The sequence below is a fragment of the Erpetoichthys calabaricus genome, chromosome 8 (assembly GCF_900747795.2).
Source record: "Erpetoichthys calabaricus chromosome 8, fErpCal1.3, whole genome shotgun sequence".
NCBI lineage: Eukaryota > Metazoa > Chordata > Cladistia > Polypteriformes > Polypteridae > Erpetoichthys > Erpetoichthys calabaricus.
In genome coordinates this window covers 179,014,940-179,037,476 of record NC_041401.2, presented here as the reverse complement: position 1 = coordinate 179,037,476, position 22,537 = coordinate 179,014,940, and the positions used below count along the sequence as shown (strand labels likewise).

At 44.7% G+C, this 22,537-nt stretch overlaps 1 protein-coding gene across 1 annotated transcript in view; it reads left to right on the top strand.

The window, feature by feature from the left end:
- Positions 1-19,238, top strand: part of clcnk (chloride channel K) — a 68,179-nt gene extending 48,941 nt beyond the window's left edge. Inside the window, exons 17-20 of the mRNA XM_051930866.1 lie at positions 2,725-2,855; positions 9,722-9,793; positions 10,057-10,143; positions 18,867-19,238. Of these exons, the coding sequence (XP_051786826.1) occupies positions 2,725-2,855; positions 9,722-9,793; positions 10,057-10,143; positions 18,867-18,920 (344 nt within the window). The 3' untranslated portion in view covers positions 18,921-19,238. The remainder of the gene's footprint in view (positions 1-2,724; positions 2,856-9,721; positions 9,794-10,056; positions 10,144-18,866) is intronic.
- Positions 19,239-22,537: the final 3,299 nt, after the last annotated feature.

Here is a 22,537-nt window from a genome sequence, read left to right as displayed (position 1 = left end):
AGAAGACAAATGTTCACGTGCCGAGACAGGACCAGATGGAGGCAAATTGTCGACATCTTAGGCTCCATTTGGCACAAAGAGGATTCATAATAATAATAATAATAAAACCTCAGGGGCTTCACCCCCTGCTCACTTCGCTTGCCAACCCCCCACCTGCACTACGTGCCAGCAACTTCACGTCTCTGCCGCTCTCGTATGTGGAGTTCACTTTCACCAAACAACAAATCTTTTAATTCACGCAGATTGGCCTCTTCGTTAGGAACAAACACTACTTTAGTCAATTAGACGATCTACAAATCTCCGACTTAAAGTTTAAATCCAAACAATATTTTCTCTGTTCTGTTATTTCACTGAGTAATAATTTCTGTTTGTTTCTGCTAATCGGATCATTACTGTCAGTTTTTTGAGACTTTCGAATTTTCGTACTTCCATCATCTCTAACCTGCTCTGCACGTGTATCGCACCCACGTTTTTGAATTCTTTACGAGACGTTCTACTTTGTCATCTACTCTTTGTCTTTTATTTCTGGCCCCGGGTGTGGACTCGTCTCGCGGGACATGAAAGTGTCTCTCTGAGAAAGTCTCGTCTTGTCTCTCCTTCCATATTTTAACAGAGAGATAACCTGACGTGGCCACAGACGAATATGTGGTGAGATGTTGCCCAAGCTGACGTGATGGAGGCAGTTAGCCGTACTTCGTGCACATAATCTCTTGTGACCCACAATCCAGTCCAATAAGCTAAATGGTTATTCTTGTGAAACGTTGAATTTTCTCGAGCGCTCAAGATCTGTCATCTCGAGGCGAGAAAATTACTTTTTAATTATTCCTAATTCCTAACGATGTTACATGTCCTCTCTTGGTTTCCGTACATTAGATAGATAGACAGATATGAAAGGCACTATATAATAGACAGACAGACAGACAGACAGAGAGATAGGAAAGACACTAAATGATAGATAGATAGATAGATAGATAGATAGATAGATAGATAGATAGATAGATAGATAGATAGATAGATATGACAGGCACTATATAATAGATAGATAGATAGATAGATAGATAGATAGATAGACAGACAGATATGAAAGGCACTATATAATAGATAGATAGATAGATATGAAAGGCACTATATAATAGATAGATAGGAAAGACACTATATGATAGATAGATAGATAGATAGATAGATAGATAGATAGATAGATAGATAGATAGATATGAAAGGCACTATATAATAGACAGACAGATAGGAAAGACACTATATGATAGATAGATAGATAGATAGATAGATAAATAGATAGATATGAAAGGCACTATATAATAGATAGATAGATAGAGATAGATAGATAGATATGAAAGGCACTATATAATAGATAGATACATAGATAGATAGATATGAAAGGCACTATATAATATATAATAGATAGATAGATGAAGAAAGGCACTATATAATAAATAGATAGATAGATAGAAAGATAGATAGATAGATAGATAGAAAGATAGATAGATAGATAGATAGATAGAAAGATAGATATATAGATAGATAGATAGATAGATAGATAGAGTGAAAGGCACTATATAGATAGATAGATAGAAAGATAGATAGATAGATAGATAGATAGGATAGATAGATAGATAGATAGATAGATAGATAGATAGAAAGATAGATATAAGATAGATAGATAGATAGATAGATAGAAAGATAGATAGATAGATAGATAGATAGATAGATAGGAAAGACACTATATGATAGATAGATAGATAGAGATATGAAAGGCACTATATAATAGATAGATAGATTGATAGATAGATACTTTATTAATCCCAAGAGGATATTCACATTATCACTCCCTTATTGGCTACACGTCTTTTCAACCGTGAACTTCACTTTTCGCTTTGACTCAGTTTGCTGTTTTCTTTTTCCCTTTTCTCCCTACGCCGACTTTTCATTCTTTCCTCGACTCTTGTCCTCCCGTTCCTCGTTTTCTCCCAGTTCCATTCTTCATACAGCCTGCTGCCGTTCAGTGCGGTCAGCACCGTGTCGACGCATCCACTTTAAAGATTTCACAAAGGCAAAGCAACCTCAGTGCAATTTATAAAGCAATATAACAATATGGAAGGGACCGGACAGCAGCTGTAACGAGAGTACGACATAATAAAATAAAATAACTGAAAACAATGAAGACAAACCGCTGCCGGCTACTCTCTGGTGGATACGCAAGCCTAACGAAGTGTTTAATGTTTCAGGGGGGCTTCAGCACTCCTCTCTCCTTCCCAAGCAGCCCACCTACATTTCAAATGAACTCCGTGACTCCTTATCTTCGACTGAGGTGGCCGAGGCAAACGCAGGGCTGGACTGATTCGCTGCTTTTATTCTTAGATAGATAGATAGATAGATAGATACTTTATTAATCCCAATGGGAAATTCACAAATTAGTGGTCCCACCTGGTTTGACGTCACCAGGCTCTGGTGTTCAGAACTTGTTGACACCTTGAAGGGGGGAACAAACGCTACCATGAATTGTAACTCAGTGTCCTCTCCTGGGGCGGCATTGCCACGAGCTGACACTATGGCGACGGGCACCTACAACGTCCGGCGCACTGCCTGTTTGCCCATCTTGTCCTTGTTGACAGCATCTGTTGAAATGCCACCAAATCTCCGGGGCTGACGGTGAAGTGGAAACTCTTTTTTTTTTTTTGTTGTCTTTTGTTGTTGTTGTTGTTCCAGATGCCATGGTGCTCCTGGGCTCCATTCCACGGGCTGAGCTGCTGAGGTTTCTACGTTATCATCAAAGGGGGAACATCGGAGAAGAGAATACGAGCCGGCAAGAGTCAGCAGAGGGGGAACGTCCTGAAACGGTAGGGTGGCATCGGCTCAGACAAACATGAAGGCCCTTATGTGGGGCACGGGGCTGGTCTTGAGGAGCTTTGATAACATGGATTAACTCCGCGGGGGGCGCCTGCTAGTGACACTCGACTGCGGTCCATCCCCACAGGACGTGTGTTGCTTTCCTGGTGGAAGCTAATTAAAGTAAGAGCCCTTTGTGGGGATGATGTTGGCTTTCAAATGAATGGAGGCACACGGCGCCTATAAAAGGACTCGACGCCGTTTCCTTGTTATACGAAATTAAATCACAGAGGACGGAGCTTGGAGATCGATCAGCAGAGAAAGACTCAAATGTCAAAAGGGAAAACAGAGCAGTGGTCCCAAACTCGGACACGGGGACCCCCTGTGACAGCAGACTCACAATTAGTGATAAGAATTGATCTCATTTAGTTTAGTCTTTTTTTTTTTAACTTTCTCGTATACGAAATATTGTGATTGTCCAAAAATTCAATATCGAGATTTTGATGAATCTTCAAGTTTTAGACCCCCCTGAGTCCGAAATGACCATTTTTGGAATTATGTATGTCTGTCATTCTGTGTAATAAGGCTCTATATATGTGTCCGACCCGACACAGACTGACAATATAGGCACGTTAAAATTAACAAAAAGAATTTATTTTCCTTCTTCAGCTGACGGCCCACGTCTTCCCCATGTCCCTCAGCCACAACACAGTCCCACAAGCGCAAATAAACTCTTCAAGTCCTCCACTCCTCCTTGCCAGCTTTGTCTCCCTCCTCCCGACTCTGACTCCTGGAGTGCTGGCTGCCGGCCCCTTTTATAGCCCACCCGGAAGTGCTTCAGGCGCTTGACCACCTGCTTCTGATTGCACCTCTGCCGGGTGTGGATGAACTACGGCCCAGATGGGCCCAGGAACCCCTGCAGCGCCTCCTGGTGGCCACCCTGGATCCCAACAGGGCTGTGGAGAACTCCATCTCCCAAGGAGGCCTGTGGGTATCTGAGGCACCATAATCACCCAGGGGGGCTGCCACCAAGTGGTCCAGGGGAGGTGCTCCCCTGGAACATATGCAGAAGGGGCGTCCCGGCTGGGCATGGGCCCCAGCTGTCCGTCACAGTGTAGAAACAGGATAACTTCAACGTGTCAGTACTCCATTCCAGTGGTCCTCAAACTCAGTCTTGGGGACCCCACGTGTTGGCAGGTTTTTATTCTGAACTGGACTCCTAGCCTAATGAGTCAAGCTGATATTTCCCACTTTCTATATTTTGGGGTCCAATGTAGAAACAATCTGCGGTGGGTTGGCACCCTGCCTGTGATTGGTTCCTGCCTTGTGCCCTGTGTTGGCTGGGATTGGCTCCAGCAGACCCCCGTGACCCTGTGTTTGGATTCAGCGGGTTGGATAATGGATGGATGGATGGATGTAGAAACAATAGAACCAGGTCTGGTAAGTGTTTATTACGATGGACCAATGTATGTTATAAGGGGATAACGTAATGTGCAAAAGTCAAATGTTTACGTGCATTTTTGGCGCATTTCACTTTCGTTCAAGACAATCTCAGAAGTACATCGAAACTTTAATTATTTTTTTTTTTGTGATCAAATTTTTATTTACTAAGTATAAATCGTATCGCTCTATATATAAAATCCAACATCTGTCTGTCTGTATGTCTGTCCGTGTGATGATGCGGGTTCGCTCCACACTCCCATCCGACTGTTGGGAGCTCTTGAACCCGACACTGTCAGTAATGTCACCGAGATGAGCTGACATGCGAGGACAATTCTCAGATGAAGTCAGGGGATATTTCCAAAAAGTGACAAAGTGCTTTTACCTATATATATAAAATCCCTGTGTGCGTCCAGGTGTCCGTGTGTGGGTGTCTTCTGGTGAAGTGCGCATGCGCGGGGCACGGTGCGATTCACGATATTACTGTCAGAGAAAGTTAAGAGGCGTTTTACGGAAATACAAACCAGTATTACTGCGAGAGGAAATTAAAGGTACACAATACAGTGATGCATATTACAGCCACATACAAGCCAGTATTACTGTCAGAGGAGATTAAAGGCATATCACCGACATGCACGCCTGTATTACCACCAGAGAAAATTAAAGGTATATTACGGACGTACAAGCCAGCGGACGTACAAGACGGTATCCTTCAATAAGGGCGTGCACAAAAAGACGAACCTCAAAAGGGCGACCTCAATTGGGTGCAGCGAATAAAGGCGCGCGTAAATAAAGATCTGCACCTTTGTTGCTGTTCACATATTCCAGAGCCATTTGAACTAAATTATCTACGAACGCCTTTATTCGCCGCGCTCAATTGAGGTCGCCCTTTTGAAGCTCGACTTTTTGTGTGTGCCCTTATTGAATAGAGCCGTACAAGACAGTATTACTGTCACAGAAAATTAAAGACATACAATACACGGCGGCAGCCCACGAAGAACGGTCAGCTCAGCAAGTAGACATCAACAAAAGAAAGGCTGAAAGAAAGAAAAATACGACCAACAAAAAGAATGAGGTCAAAGTCCCTTGCCATTTAATATAGACTGTTCCTACTAATGTTTATGCACTACTGTTCTAGCGCCCGTTATTGTAACGGGCTAAATGACTAGTTCCATAATAAAAATCAAAACAGTGTCCAAAGTGCCGTGCATTTGGTTTCATGTGCATCTTGGCGCATTTTGCTGTTGTTCATGAGCGTGTATCTTGGAAGTGCATCGACACTTCAATTGTTACTTTCTCGTTTACAAAGTACAGGGAAAATATTGTAACCGTCCAAAGATTCAAAATCGAGATTTTAATGAATCTCAACGGTTTAGACCTCCCTGAGTCCGGAAATGGCATTTTTGGAATTCGGTCTGTTTGTGTAAACACAATAAATTGAGTACGATTTCACTTTGGTACAAAACGTAGATTTCTATCAACTTTTCGCCTATTTCCGTTAACCGGAAGTGTTACTTTACCCTTAATTCATGCAGCTGCAGAGTCCGATTTATTCAATTTTACCTTTATAATTATTGTTCAGTATATTATTAATTCGATTTGATTTGTTATTGATGGTACTTTAATGTCCATCTCTATATTATAAAAAAGAATCTTGGAACAAGACGAGTCGTGACTTTCTCAGAGAGACACTTTCACGTCCCACGAGACGAGACTTTGTGCCAAGAGATTTAATCACACCGGAAATAAAAGACAAAGAGCAGATGACAAAGTCAAATGTCGTAAAGAATTCAATAACGTTGGCACAATACACATACCACGGTGGCGCAGTGGGTAGCGCTGCTGCCTCGCAGTTGGGAGATCTGGGGACCTGGGTTCGATTCCCGGGTCCTCCCTGCGTGGAGTTTGCATGTTCTCCCCGTGTCTGCGTGGGTTTCCTCCCACAGTCCAAAGACATGCAGGTTAGGTGGATTGGCGATTCTAAATTGGCCCTAGTGTGTGCTTGGTGTGTGGGTGTGTTTGTGTGTGTCCTGCGGTGGGTTGGCACCCTGCCCGGGATTGGTTCCTGCCTTGTGCCCTGTGTTGGCTGGGATTGGCTCCAGCAGACCCCCGTGACCCTGTGTTCGGATTCAGCGGGTTGGAAAATGGATGGATGGATGGACAATACACATACAGAGCAGGTTAGAGATAATGGAAGTACGAAAACTCGAAAGTCACAAAAAAATGATAGGAAAGATCGCATTAGCGCAAACAAATGGAAATTATTACTCGGTGAAATAACCGAACAGCGAAAAGAGATCGAATCTGCTGGTCGGATTTAAACTTTAAGTCAGAGACATGTAGACTGTGTGATTCGTGTTGCCATCAGAGATAAGTTGTGTTTCTTCCCAATGAAGAGGCGTATCGGCGAGAATTAAAAGATTTCTTGTTTGGTGAAAGTGAAATCCACATACAGTACGTGAGCAGCAGAGACGGGAAGTGGTTGGCACGTAGCGCAGGCCGGGGGGTTGGTGAGCGAAGCCCCCTAGTAATTTAAAAATAGAATCCTTGTCTTGCGGTTTACTCCTCATATCTGAGGATACGAGAAAGTCGAGGGGTGAGCACTCCTGATGTTTTCTTCTCTTATTCTGCATTCACAAGAGCAGCACAGTCTGATTTTTACATTATAAGACATTTAGAGATATTTCTGTTTTTGCTATAACTTTAAATGCTTCACTCTGTTTTGTTGTTTTCCTATTATTTCCCTAATTTTGTGTAGTCTGCACCCTACTTTGTATCCTAAAGGTGACAATTAAAGACAAGCAAAGCAGACACCCGGCTGAACAACACTAAATGATGAAAGGCTGCAACTGCTTCATCGTCAGACCCACTAAGTAGTCAGTCAGTCATTGTCCAACATGCTATATCCTAACACAGGATCAATCCCATCCAACGCGGGGCGCAAGGCAGGAACAAATCCCCGGGCAGGGCACCTGCCTACCGCAGGGCACACACTAGGGACAATTTTTGGATCGCCAATGCACCTAACTTGCATGTTTTTAGACTGTGGGAGGAAACCCACGCAGACACGGGGAGAACATGCAAACTCCACACAGGGAGGACCTGGGAAACGAACCCAGGTCTTACTGCGAGGCAGCAGCGCTACCACCGTACGCCCACACTAATTAGTCAATAATGGAAATCAGGATTAACAAAAATAAAAAGTAAAAAACAAAAATCCACATATAACTGCTTCATTTTTATTAAAACGTATTATCACATGCCTCACAGTCAGGAGACCTGGGTTCACTTCCCGGGTCCTCCCTGTGTGGAGTTTGCGTGTTCTCCCCATGTCTCCCACAGTCCAAAGATATGCAGGTCAGGTGTATTGGTGATCCTAAATTGTCCCTGGTGTGCCCTGTGGTGCGCTGGCGACCCTGCCCGTGGTTTGTTTCCTGCCTTGTGCCCTGTGCTGACTGGCATTGGCTCCAGCAGACCCCCGTGACCCTGTAGTTAGGATATAGCAGGTGGGACGATGACTGACTGACTGTATCGTCACACTCACTCTTGTCACTTCTTCACTGACCCCCCAAAGCACAGGGACTGGGAGAGCGCAGCTCACTTAATGAGGCTGAGGGTCCAATTAAAAACAGAAGTTGGTGGAAATAAAAACCTGCAGCCTCCGGGGGTCCCCAGGACTGAGTTTGAGAGCCACTGGTCTAAATTAATGACATTTACATTTCTTAGTTTGGCAGATGCTTTTATCCAAAGCGACTTACAAAAGAGGTAACCGTAATGAGGCTAAGGCCTATTTGTTGAGTCAGTATAGTAGGACAGGGAACAAAAGTTCAATGCCACAAGTGACAAAGACGTAATAACCGTCACAATTACAATCACGGATTGCAGTCGCTAAGTCAGTCGAACACCAAGTTAACCAGTGTGGTATACGGCTGGCAGTCGATCCCGGCCAATACCCCCAAGCCGCCAGATGGAGCCCTCCCTACAACATGGAGGTACCTCGAATTGGACCTTGGAGTTTTAATTCACAGCCCTGCTGGATACCAAGGGGACGCTGCAAGGAGGCTCAGGGACTTATATTTGACTTATAACCCGGAAGTACTTCCCAGTCACAGGGACAGAGGGAATGATGTACTTCTGGGTTGAAGAAAAGAAGGAGTTTTCATCTGACCCGGAAGTGCTGGGAAATCTCATGGAGTGAGGGATCAGAAGCTCTTCCGGGTCAAGAGATAGAAAAGGACTGTGGGAAAGAAAGCCCAGCAGGTGGCGCCAAGTTGGGAGGAAGGCTGACTGAGCTGCTGGGAGTGGAGGATTTGTTTATTGATTGTGTATCGTGATTATTATTGGAGTATTATGGAGTGGAGGCTGCTTTGTGCACTTTATTATTATAATAAATAATAATTGGACTTTTGCCTGGTGTCTGACGAGTGGTCTGAGGGTTCAAGGGGACGACAGCGCCCCCAGTCTGTCACACCAGCAATGTAAAATATCACAGAGCTCAGTTTCTTTTCCAGTCAGTTGGACGGATATTCCCAGAACTGATGAGTTTTCAGTTGCTTCTTAAATACAAAATTCTGTTGATTTTCGTAAAGCGTCGTGTCCTGTGGGACGTCCGGAGACTTTGTGGGATCCCCTCGAGGTTGCTGGATATCATGGCCAGCCGGTCCACTGGTACTGGGAGTGCTGTGCAGAGTGGAGGCAGGACCTCTGTGTTCTTCCCAGTTGATTCTGAGGTTCATCAGGGGTCTGTTCTGCTCCTATAGCTGGCATGGACTGGGTGTTGTGGGGGGGGGGGGGGTCGTGGGGTCCACTGGCTGTGGGGCGTCGGTTGGTAAAGAGAGATTCACGGATCTTGACTTTGCTGACGATGCTCAATGGAGGCTCGAGAGACTGAGCGAGGGGTCTGAGGGTCTGGGCTGGCGAGGGTCCTGATAAAATCCAACATCCAGACCTTTAATGACCTCTTGGGCACGGCCATCAGCAGTGTGCCTGTCTGCGGAGAGAGTGTCGCCCTCGTCGAGATGTTCACTTACATTCACGTCTCTGGTGACTCCCCCTGGCACACCACATGGGGTCTCGACAAGGCTGAGCTCTCAAATCAACGCGCCGCCTGACTGAGCTTCACAAGTTCAAGAGCCGAGAGTGCAAAGCTGATAGAGAAACAGAGAAAGAGAGAGACCTGAGCACACAGACTGTCATGGCCGTCGTCTTTGACGTACCAATTTGAATTGGGATGCTTACAAGATCAATCGTCTTGTGTGTTTTATTTGTCATTCGTTTGGACCACTTTGCCCAGACCTTAACATTAAAGAGTCGTTTAAAAAGCCAAACTGAATCCCCTGTGAGTCATGAAATGGGGAGCATGTGAAGGGGGCACTTTTCAAATGCTTCATCCCAGTGAGGAGGACCATCATGCAGCTCTTTGTTTTCCTCTTTACAGACCAGCCTGGCAGAGGTGTGTGCCATCCAGCCCGTCACCTTCCAGCTTTCTCCTCAGACCTCCTTGCACCAGGTTGGGCCTCAAGTCTTCTTCCTAATCTGATCACTTTAAATGTAGAGCATGGCATGGGTGGGACCTGGGGGGGTGACGGTGGTATGTGGGTGGCGTCACAAAGCCATTTATTAGTTGAATGCATGCCCTGGCTTGGACCTTGTGATTAGCAGCGAGTCCGAGTTCCAATGATTCCTTCCTCCAGGAGGGGCAGGACAGGCGCCATTGTGACATCTTTGAACTCTGACATGTCCTCTCATTCCTCCCCACGTGTCTCGTTTTAGGCACACTCCCTCTTTGAGCTGCTGGGCGTCCAGTTCATGTACGTCACCAATGCCGGGGCACTGGTTGGTCTCGTCACGAGGAAGGAGGTAAGTCTGAGGACTGGTGCCATCTGTCACCTTGTGTGTGTCCTCTGCCTGCTTCTGCTCGTTGTCTCTTCTTATTGCTAGAGGGGCCCTTTCATCGGATTGGCTGACTCCGCTGTGGAATGGCCAATAGGGGGAGGCAGCTTGATGGCCGAGGTCTCCAGGACTCTGAACAAATCCAAATCCTATTATGTGATATCAACGACCGTTCAATTCTGCGCCATACTTGTAATATTTTTATTTTTATACTGTATTGAGGATTTGTTCTGTATTGACCCCCTCTCTTTTTGACACGCACTGCACGCCCAACCTACCTGGTAAAGGGGTCTCTCTTTGAACTGCCTTTCTTCCATTTTTTTTTCCCTAAAAGGGTTTTTTTATTGTCTTCTTAGAGAGTCAAAGCTGGGGGGCTGTCAAAGAGTTAGGGTCTGTTAAAGCCCATCGCGGCACTTCTGGTGTGATTTTGGGCTCTACAAATAATAAACGGTATTGTATTGTATTGTATTGTACAGGGCGGCACGGTGGCGCAGTAGGTAGCGCTGCTGCCTCACAGTTAGGAGACCTGGGTTCGCTTACTGGATCCTCCCTGTGTGGAGTTTGCATGTTCTCCCCGTGTCTGTGTGGGTTTCCTCCGGGCGCTCCGGTTTCCTCCCACAGTCCAAAGACATGCAGGTTAGGTGCATTGGCGATCCTAAATTGTCCCTAGTGTGTGCTTGGTGTGTGTGTGCGTGTGTCCTGTGGTGGGCTGGCGCCCTGCCCGGGGTTTGTTTCCTGCCTTGCGCCCTGTGTTGGCTGGGATTGGCACCAGCAGACCCCCATGACCCTGTAGTTAGGATATAGCTGGTTGGATAATGGATGGATGGATTGAATTGTACTCCATGGCTCTTTCAGGCATTACTGGCCCACATCTGGTACCTTGTAATAACGGTATTGTATGTCAAAAGTGGAACAGCAGGTGGCGCTGCAGCGAACTTACAATTTCAAACTCGGAGGCACGCAACCCGCAGCTCTCAGATCAGGCCACAAGTTCGGCTGTTTCCAGGGTGTAAAATGACCCCCCACACCGCTGGTCTTATTTGGGAAAGCACCGCTCTTCAACCAAACGTCAACGTAGCGGCGTTTTCTCAAAATTGCCGACGTCAGGCAGCTCTAGCATAAAAAACCCGACGTGCTGAAATGATCCCACAGACAAAAATCTCTTCGTTTTTTAAAAGTTTTAGTTAACATTCAAAGTAAAACAGTCCACACAAAAAAAAGAGAAAATTGAAATAGTAAGAAAAAACCCGGAAAGTTCTTGTTAAGAAAAGTTCCGTTCAAAGCTTAAATCTTACAATATAATGCAATGCAGTTTATTTGTGTATAGCCGAAAATCACACAAGGAGTGCCGCAATGGGATTTAACAGCCCCTGCCTCTTGACAGCCCCCCAGCCTTGACTCTCTAAGAAGACAAGAAAAAATATATATATAAAAAATACTTTTTAAAAAACCACGTTTATATTAAGTTAAAAAGTGTACTAAGAAGTAAAAAATAAGTCTCTCATACATCACTCGTAAAATAAAAGTGTGGGCGCTTTTGTTAAGATTTTAAGAAGTGTTTTTTGAATGTTGATTGATGAAAAGCGCCCGCACTTTTATTTTACGAGTGATGTATGAGAGACTTATTTTTTACTTCTTAGTACACTTTTTAACTTAATATAAGAGTGTTTTTTAAAAAAGTATTTATATATATATATATATATATATATAGTATTTTCAACTTTTTAGTCTTGGGTTTGTTTTAGTGTAATTTTGTAATCAATATTTTAACACTTCCTTTAATACAGTATTTCTTTACTACAGTATTCCGTTACTAGCGCCATCTATTGGTGAAATCTTGAACTATTCTTCATATGAAAATTTCGTTTCTTAATTAACATGGATTAATTGATCAGTTAGTGAAACTGATTATTGATTCATGTATTGTCATCGGAAGTGTGCAAAATTTCAAGTCATTTGGACAATAGGAAGTGGGTTTTCGATTACAAGATTTGTACCAGACAGCAAACAAGTGAAGCTAAAATAAGCGTGGTAATAATAATAATAATAATAATAATAATAACAAACTCTCAAAAAAATAAAAATGGAAGAAACCTTGGAAAGGCTTGAACTATTCTTCATATGAAAATTTCATTTCTTAATTAACATGGATCAATTGATCAGTTAGTGAAACTGATTATTGATTCATGTATTGTCATCGGAAGTGTGCAAAATTTCAAGTCATTTGGACAATAGGAAGTGGGTTTTCGATTACAAGATTTGTACCAGACAGCAAACAAGTGAAGCTAAAATAAGCGTGGTAATAATAATAATAATAATAATAATAATAATAATAATAATAATAAACTCTCAAAAAAATAAAAATGGAAGAAACCTTGGAAAGGCAGTTCAAAGAGAGGCCCCTTTCCGGGTAGGTTGGGCGTACAGTGGGTGTCAAAGAGAAAGGGGTTTAATACAATAAAATACACAGAACAGAACACAAGTAATCCTCAATACAGTATAAAATAAAAATATTACAAGTACGGAGAAGAATTTAACAGTCGATGACATCACATAATAGGATTTGGATTTGTTCAGAGTCCTGGAGACCTCGGCCATCAAGCTGCCTCACCCCTATTGGCCATTCCACAGCGGAGTCAGCCAATCAAATGAAAGGACCCCTCTACCCGACGATTCCTGCGATCCTCCATCAGAGATGACTTTACCTTAAGGCAGGCAGAACAACTTGGCAGGTGGGCCGTGGCACCAACAGAATAGGTGAGGGTTAGTAACAAATTCTAACGATCATGTTACTTATGTTTTAGTGCTAATGGCTGACAACAGAGATGCAGTCTGCACAGTTAAATCTTGTTACATTTCAAATCATTACAAATCGCTTTTCTGAACGGTCAGAAGACTGTATGCCTGTCCCATTTCTAGGTTGTAAATGGGTCGTTTAAGTCCCTGTGTACTGGTGTACAACCAGTGACACAAGTAACACACTGTATCTTAATTATAGCAAGAAAGTCCTATCTCATACTAACAGGGGGAAGAGACTGTCCCATTGTCTATGACTATGAAAGAAATTGATATTCTATTCAAATGAAGCAAATTCTAAAATGAGTTTAACTCAAAAGTTTTAACTTTCTAGGATTGGCTCTTACGTTTCCGGACCCTAATTGGCTATGCAGGAGGGGAGTCAATTACTATACTTCATCCATCCATCCATTTTCCAACCCGCTGAATCCGAACACAGGGTCACAGGGGTCTGCTGGAGCCAATCCGAGCCAACACAGGGCACAAGGCAGGAACCAATCCCAGGCAGGGTGCCAACCCACCGCAGGACACACACAAACACACCCACACACTAGGGCCAATTTAAGAATCGCCAATCCACCTAACCTGCATGTCTTTGGACTGTGGGAGTAACCGGAGCGCCCGGAGGAAACCCACGCAGACACGGGGAGAACATGCAAACTCCACGCAGGGAGGACCCGGGAAGCGAACCCAGGTCCCCAGGTCTCCCAACTGCGAGGCAGCAGCGCTACCCACTGCGCCACCGTGCCGCCCCTATACTTCAATATCAGCCAATTACCTTTACTTTTACATTAACTATTGTTTTCACATCACTAGCAATAACACTCAAACAAACATTAAAAAAAAAAATGTCTCATTTCAATCATTGTCTGTTTCTTGAAGCAGGCCGGCCGGCTGGCCCAGTTTCTTCACAGGCCTGTCCAGTGTGCTGCTTTTGGTTTGCACACAAACTCTTCTGATGGCACCTTTGACGTCTGGCATTGTCTTGATGACTCGACCCATTTATTACCCAGGAGTTGTGGGGTGCAGCACAGTTTACTATTAAAACAAATAGGGGGCTCTGCCCCCTGCCTGCTTCGCTCGCCAACCCCCGGGTTTGGTTAACCGGATATACAATTTAAAGAGATTTGTTATTTTCATGGGAATTGTTACAAATTCATTATTTTCACTTTTACTTTTAAACTGCAGTAAAAACAATATTTGAAATTAACTTTTCTTCAAAATCGCATCGAATTTTGATTCCGTGTTTGGACTTACATGACGTGACAACGCAACATATAACTGCCCGTGAGTGAATATCGTTTCTTTCTCTCTAATAAATGAAACGACTTTATCGAATGTTTGTCCCTGTGATTTGTTAATTGTCATAGCAAAAGCTATTCTAACGGGAAACTGTAAACGTTTTAATACGAATGGCATATCAGGATCTCCTTCTGAATCGTGCTGTGCTTTTGGATAAACACGAATATCAACTCTGTCTTTGATATCTCGACTTTTGAAACTATTATCGCGGACAATTCGTCACATGTTGGTTTATTATATGTGCGAGCGTGATCTTTCAGATTCATATAGAAATCCAAGAAAATGTCTTTGTCCGTGGTTTGCAGATAAATTTCATGTAAAGTGCGATACTTTTGGACGTATGGATTTGTATCTATTATTAGCTGAAATACTCAGTGTTGCCCGGGAGGAAAATAAAGATTTTTTTTTAATTGTTTGAGAAAAATATAATAAAAAAAAACACAACTTTAAAAATAAAAGTAAATTAACAAACAATGAAGACTCACTGATGTGATTGTCTTGTGGTCTTTTATGTATGTTATCATCCACTTGACGCTCTTAACCGGCCAACTCGATTTAATTTCAAAAGCCACAGGCGCGCGTTGGCGCTCAAACATAAAGAATGCTTGCAGTCACCTCCAGGTCGCCCTCTAGTGGTCGTTCCGAGTAACTACTGGATGATAACGTGCATACAAGACCGCAAGATCACCAGAAGGGGGTGAGTTAGGGTTGATTTCACCCTCCAGTATTTTTAGTCGACCAAAGAGAAACATGTGTACCAAGTTTCATGAAAATCATTTCAACGAGTGATGCTGGAACACACACACACACACACATGCGCACATTGACTTTTATATATATAGACTGGCTGTAGAATTTCTAATACGTGCGATCGTTTAACTCTTTTGATTCTATGTTACATCGCTTCTCCGTGATAATAAATATAAACCTTCGAAATTAAACTTGTCGTAGCTTTAATTGTTGCGACACCACAGATTCTCATCGCGTATGGTACTGAACTGTGTTAATCTACGTCTTGAGCATTGAATGTTGCGATTCGGATATTTTGTCTGTAATGTTTGTGGATTTCACTTTCACCAAACAATAAATCTTTTAATTCTCGTGGATACCACTCTTCATCGGGTAGACTACTTTTCACTGACGGCAACACAAGTTAGACGATTTACAAGTCTAAGGCCGGGTTCATACTTCACACAACGCGACGCATGCGCCAGTGGACGCTCCTGCTACGCAAGCGTTGTACTGTTTATACTTGCGCGCGCACTTTACGTAAATCTGGAGAAATCCGCCAGGTGGTAGTGCGAGATATTAACACGGTGAGAACAGGTTCGGCTTCTCTGTTGTGAACTGCCTAGAACACCCATTAAACTCCGATGACACCTTACCGCAATATCCCTGAAAAGGATGTTTATTGATTAAATCCAGGGATGTGTCCATTCCAGCAAGCACTGGGCACGAGTGAGAAACAATCCCTGGACGATGCCTCGGCTCATCGCAAGATGAATACAAGCACACACATACACACTGGCGTCATTTTAGCGGCACCAAATCTGCATATCTTTGAAAGGAAACCGGAGCACATCATGGAAACCCAGCAGGAAAACATGCAAACTCCAGTCAGTGAATACCAGCGACGTGACTCCCTGCCGACCGTGTCACCCCCTTGTGTGTAATTATTAACAGTATTCATTGTTTAAACGAAATTAACAATTTATCTGTAAAATGTAATGTACATACTTCAATGCATTCCATCATGAAAGTGATATCAAGTATAAATCTAAGGATTCTAAATGTGCAGAGAGTTGGAATATCATACATTTAATGTGTTCAGTGTGGTGATCTATTGCTGGGATCCGCAGCTGTCAGGACCGGAGGAAGCCCCAGAAAAAAAGACAGCACAGAAGACGGTATATGAGACTTTTAAAATGTATCGTGTCATTACGATCGGGAATATGCAACGCTTGAATATAAAAACACCACGAATGTATCTGTATGTCGGCATTTTACTTTACCGCATCGATCTATTCATCAAACATTGAAGCGCGCACATCGATCTCATAGGATCCGCAAAGCGGCTTTCTGTCACGTGTAGATAGTAAACAGAGACTCTGACGTCACATTCCAACTTTTAGCACATTGCGCCCCCTGACTTTTTTGCTGGTACTGCAACTCGCGCACGCGTTGCGTTCATTTCTGAGGACCTGCTCAGAGGACGCATCAAATGAACGCTGGAAACGCGTGACAGCCATGATTCAGGTGCGTACCTTCTGAGCGTGAAGTATAAACGAGCCCTTAGATTAAGAAGAGTGGGAGTTAGTTCCTAAGATTAAATATATGTCTCTCTATTTTAATAAAAAAAATCATGGGGCTAGATGTGACTTTTTCAGAGAGAGATACTTTCAAGTCCCGCGAGACGAGACTTTGTGCCAAGAAATTTAACTACGCCCAGGGCCGGAAATAAAAGACAAAGCGTAGATGACAAAGTAGAACGTCGTAAAGAATTCTAAAACGTTGGCGTGATACACATGCAAAGCAGGTTAGAGATAATGGAAGTACGAAAATTCGAAAGTCTCAAAAAATTGATAGTAGAGATCGCATTAGCGCTAACAAACGGAAATTATTAATAACGGAATAGCGAAAAGAGATCGAATATATTGTTTGGGTTTCTAAATGTGCAGAGAGCTGGAATATCATACATTTGATGTGTTCTGTGGGTAGCGATTGCTGCTGTCAACTTTGGAGGAAGCCCCAGAAGTAAATAGCGACTAACAACTGGGTCGGTTTTAAGATTACGTCTACGACGGTCTGCTTTAATGAGTTGAAAGTGGACATTTTGAGATTAAAGCTGAGATTTCCACTTTGATCACAAAACGGACCTTTTCACTGTGTCCTTATTTTTTTTTTCTTTGTCGCCCAAATATGCCTACATTCTGATGTTGTGAAGGTGCACGAAAAAAAGACGGTATGTGAGACTTTGAAAATATATCGTGTCATTACTTTGAGGAGTATGCGATACTTGAATATCAAAGCACCACGCATGCACTTCTACGTCGGCATTTTGCTTCACCACATCGAACCGTACATCAAGCATCGAAGCGTGCACACCGATCTTCAAAGCGGCTTTCTGTCACGTGTAGATAGTAAACAGAGACTCTGACGTCACATTCCAACTTTTAGCACACTGCACCCCCCCCCCCCCCCCCCCCCCCCCCCCCGACTGTTTTGCTGGTACTGCCACTCGCGCACTGAGGACCTGCTCAGAGGACACGTCAAATGAACGCTGTGAACGCGTGACAGCCATGATGAGTGCGCGTCCACGTTCTGAGTGTGAAGTATAAACGAGCCCTAAAAGCGAAAGCGGAGCTTCACCGCGTGCGCGTGTCCGCGGGGGTGCAGCAGGGCACTAGCAGGCAGGCAGACACAGACAGACGGCGCCGATTTGATTTTTTTGTTATTTTTTCCGAATACAAATAAATGGCAAAACATTCGTACGAAATAAATATAGAGAAAAGCCAAGCAAAATGACACCTTTTATTGGCTAACTAAAAAGATTACAATATGCAAGCTTTCGAGGCAACTCAGGCCCCTTCTTCAGGCAAGATAGTACTAGTACTACGAAATAAATAGATGTTTGTGAAAATCCACTATTTGTGCCTATCCGAATACCGCATTTGGATTCGGCTGCGCCCCTACTTTAAACGTTTAATCGGGACCTGAGCCAGATCCAGAATGTCACCTAAAACTGAAGTCGCTCACGGTCAGGGTCTTCACTTGCAAATACGTTACGTTAAGTTCCCCGTTCTTAGAGATATGAGTTTGTCCAATGAAGATGCCCTTCTGAGCTCGCTCGTGCACAACACTGCTGGCCACGTCTTCGAATGGCTCCTTCCGGCATGACAATGCCCCGTGTCACCAAGCAAATATGACATTGAGTTCAGGGTTCTTCAGCGGCCTTCTCAGTCACCAGAACATCCTTTGCATGTGGTGGAGTGGGATGTGGGCAGCATGCATGACATCTGCAGACGATACGTGACACACTCTTGTCAACACGGAGCAGAATGTGGAATCCATGCCATGAAGAAGCGAGCAAAAGGGGGTCCTACCCAGTACTGGTATAGCGGTCCAAAGAACTGGCTCAGTGCAGGGATCCATCCATCCATCCATTTTCCAACCCGCTGAATCCGAACACAGGGTCACGGGGGTCTGCTGGAGCCAATCCCAGCCAACACAGGGCACAAGGCAGGAACCAATCCTGGGCAGGGTGCCAACCCACCGCAGGACACACACAAACACAAACACACCCACACACGAGTTTAATTAATTTGCACTGGTATGGGGCAGTGGCGTAGCTAGGGGGGGCAAGAGGGGACATCTGTCCCCGGGCGAAGCATCCAGGGGACGCTAAATTGATGTTACGAAATTTTAGAATGAAATGTTTTCCATTTCCAGAGGGCGCGAAATCTTCAGTTGTCCCCTGGCACTGAAAACCCTAGCTATGCCTCTGGTATGGGGGGCTATAATTCTGACATTGTATATTGTAACACTCACTTGCCTTGGTTAGAATGCAGAAACGTTTTCCTTTGTGTCCTCAGCTACGGGCAGCCATAGAAGATCTGGCCCTGGGCAAAATTCCTCTTTCAACGTAACAGCAAGCTGGGCAGCAGGAGGATGAGGAGGACCCCCGGTACTGGTACATGTGCACCGATGGGCCACAAAATGGAACTTCTTAAAGGGAGAAAGGTGAAGATTGTGGACGTCACGGCTGCTGCCAAAGCTGTCGAGGCAGACAGCGGCCACTGAGGGCCTTCAGGGGGGATTCGGACCCCCTCACTTGTTTCACATTGCAGCCTTATGTGAAAATCAATCAGATTTGGTCTCATCGGTCATCATTCAGTATCCCAGAATGACAAAGTGATAACAGGACTTTTGACAGATTTATTATAAAATAAAAAACTGAAATATCACAGTGACCCAGTTATTCAGACCCTTAGCTATGAGATTTGACCTCTGACCTCAGGGTTTCCCATTGTGTTAACCAGCATCGAAGGGTTTCCTCACCTGGTTTGGAGTACCCGCTGCGGTCAGTTTAGTTTATTGGCCGCAATTAGGAAAGGGGGGCACACCTGTCTATGGGTGGTCCTACAAAAACCCAAGCCCTGACTGTGACAGAACGGTCTGCAGACCTTAGGATTGAGTTGAGGCCGAGATCTGAGGAAGGCTCCAGAAAAATAAAATAACCGGGAGTGGTCTCCCCTCGGCCCCCTCAAATACGCAGGTATGGGGATGTAATCTGAGGAGTCAACCGCAAGACATGGATTATATTTTTATATAATGTACATCAAAGAACCATCGGCCATAAATCAAATCAAATACTTAATACTCGTATACAAAATTTGGTTGACCTAAATGAAAATGTCCTCAAGTCATCGTGTTTACACACACACACACACACAAGCAAACACTCACGCACACACACAAACACATATACACACACAGACAGACAGTCACACACACACAGACAGACAGACACACATATACACACACACACAGACACACACAAACACACAAGCAAACACTCACGCACACACAAACACATACACACACACACAGACAGACACAAACACACGCACACACAAGCAAACACTCATGCACACACACACACACAGACAGACAGACACGCACAAACACACAAGCAAACACTCACGCACACACACAAACACATATACACACACAGACAGACAGTCACACACACACAGACAGACACGCACAAACACCCACACACACACACACAGACAGACACAAACACACGCACACACAAGCAAACACTCATGCACACACACACACAGACGGACACAGACATAATTCCAAAAATGGTATTTTCGGACTCATGGAGATCTAAAGAGATTCATTCAAATCTCGACATGGAATTTTTGGACGATGACAATACTTTCCCTGTACTTCATATACGAGGAAGTAAAAACATATCAGCAGTATTGAAGGTTCCCAGAGCCACAGTGGCTCCCATAATTCTTAAATGGAAGAGGTTTGTTGCGGTGGGCTGGCGCCCTGCCCGGTTTTTGTTTCCTGCCTTGTGCCCTGTGTTGGCTGGGATTGGTTGTGTTAGGATATAGCAGGTTGGATAATGGATGGATGGATGGATGGATGGAAGAGGTTTGTGTGTCCAGCAGGGGGCGCTTGTTCCTTTCTTGATGCAGAACAGACAGAGCAGAGCCAATGTCCATCCCTCCTGTGACCAGAATCAGACGAGAGAAATATGCCATAAAATGAGACGTAAGCATTTAATTTGCTTTAGGGTGTAATTACCACCGACCCCCAAAATTACAACACATAATTCATTTATAGATACAAATCCAGGCTGGAGAGAAGCCAATGGAAGGTCTCTTGGGGGTGATGACAGCTAAATGAACCTCCAGCAGGACGTGATGGACTTTCATCATTATACCCACTCACATACCTACACATGCATGGCAGTCTTATCAGATATGAGCATCTGCCAGCAGGGCCGTCCATGTTATCTGTGGACTGGGCTCCAGTAACACCTTCCCCTGTCCTCATGGCCTCTACAGACAGTGGCTGTTGGTCACTCTGGCCATATAGTGATGCAGCAAACGTCAAGTCAGGTTGGGGGGCATGTACTGGTACAGCACATTGCCACACCCAACACATGACGAAACAGGTTGGCAGCCCCCAGACAGACACGTGGTTCAGTCCCAATGACCCTCTGACCCTCTATCTGCCTCAACCAGGTGTCACATGGGCAACCTCTTGGCCTGGTCCAGCTACTCAGGTCCTCAGCAATCAGCTGGATCACCCTCGGGGTATCGTGCCACGTGGCTGTAGTGCCGTAACTAAATGCAGGTAATGTGCCTCATTCAGGACTCCATGAGCAACACAAAGTCACAGCAGTGGTACCCAAAGATTCTCCAAAGAGACACAAGGAGTCCAGTCTTCATCTCAGGTCACTGGATAGCGTCCATGTCTCACAACCATATAGCAAAACAGGAAGCACCAGGACTCTAAAGACTTGGACCTTCGTCCTTTTGTGAAGATATCAGGAGCGCCACACACCCCTTTCCAGAGACCTCATGACCCCCCACATGCTCTCCCAATCCGTCTACTGACTTCATAGGAAGAGTCACCGGAGATATGAATGTCACTGCCAAGGTAAGTAAACCTCTCGACACTTTCTCCGCAGACAGACACACTGCTGGTGGCCATGCCCAAGAGGTCATTAAAGGCCTGGCTCTTGGTTTCTATCAGGACACTCGCCAGCCCAGACCCTCAGACTCCTCACTCAGTCTCTCGAGAGCCCTGATCAGAGCCTCCATTGACGTCAGCATTTTAAATGGATTCTCTTTCACATGTTTGTGCCCATCTGCCTCGCCAGTTTGACCCTGTCAGCTGGTGTGTGTGTGTGTTTGTGTGTGTGACTTCAATAAAGGAATAATCTCTAATACAATGGTGGGTTTGTAATAAACCTCACAGATCACAGAGGCATACTCACTGACAGCCATCACCTACAGTTCGGAAGAACCTCAACTCTTCTTAGAGTTGGCAGGCGGGCCGACTGAACAGTCAAGATGAGGAAGGAGGTGATCTCTGGGTAACACCATCACCGTGACACTCCACTGTTCTGGGGGTTTGGCAGCCAGGTGACACACGAGAGCCCTCTTAGAGGGTCCGGTGAGACCAAGATTGGACTGTCTAGCTTCATTTCTAAGCTCATCACCTGCACAATACCACTCAGAAGGTGTTCAATTCAAAAAATGGTGGCCTCAGTAGGCGGAGTGGTGGCTCTGAGGTTAGGGATCTGCACTGGTAATCACAAGGTTGCCGGTTCGAATCCCGTAAATGCCAAAAGTGACTCTACTTTGTTGGGCCCTTGAGCAAGACCCTTAACCTGCAATTGCTCTGTCACTGAAACCATGTGGGCCCTCCAACCTGGGGGTTGGTGGCAGAATTGGCACTCCAGCCACCATTAAAACCTCCCACCGTTCCACTCCATTCAAAGTAGTGTGCTGCACTCGAGTCCTAATCTGGGATCCTGAGTTGGTTTGTCATGTGGTGGGTGTGACAATGCGTTGCATCAGCGTCTGCTCCTAACTTCTGTCTCTCAGCAATGGCAAACTGCTGTGCCACCCCTGTCAGACAGACAGACAGACAGACAGTGGTAGGTGTGACAGGCACTGCTCCGCATTAATGGTCTGTGTGTTCAGCGGCACATCCAAGGTTAGACTACCCC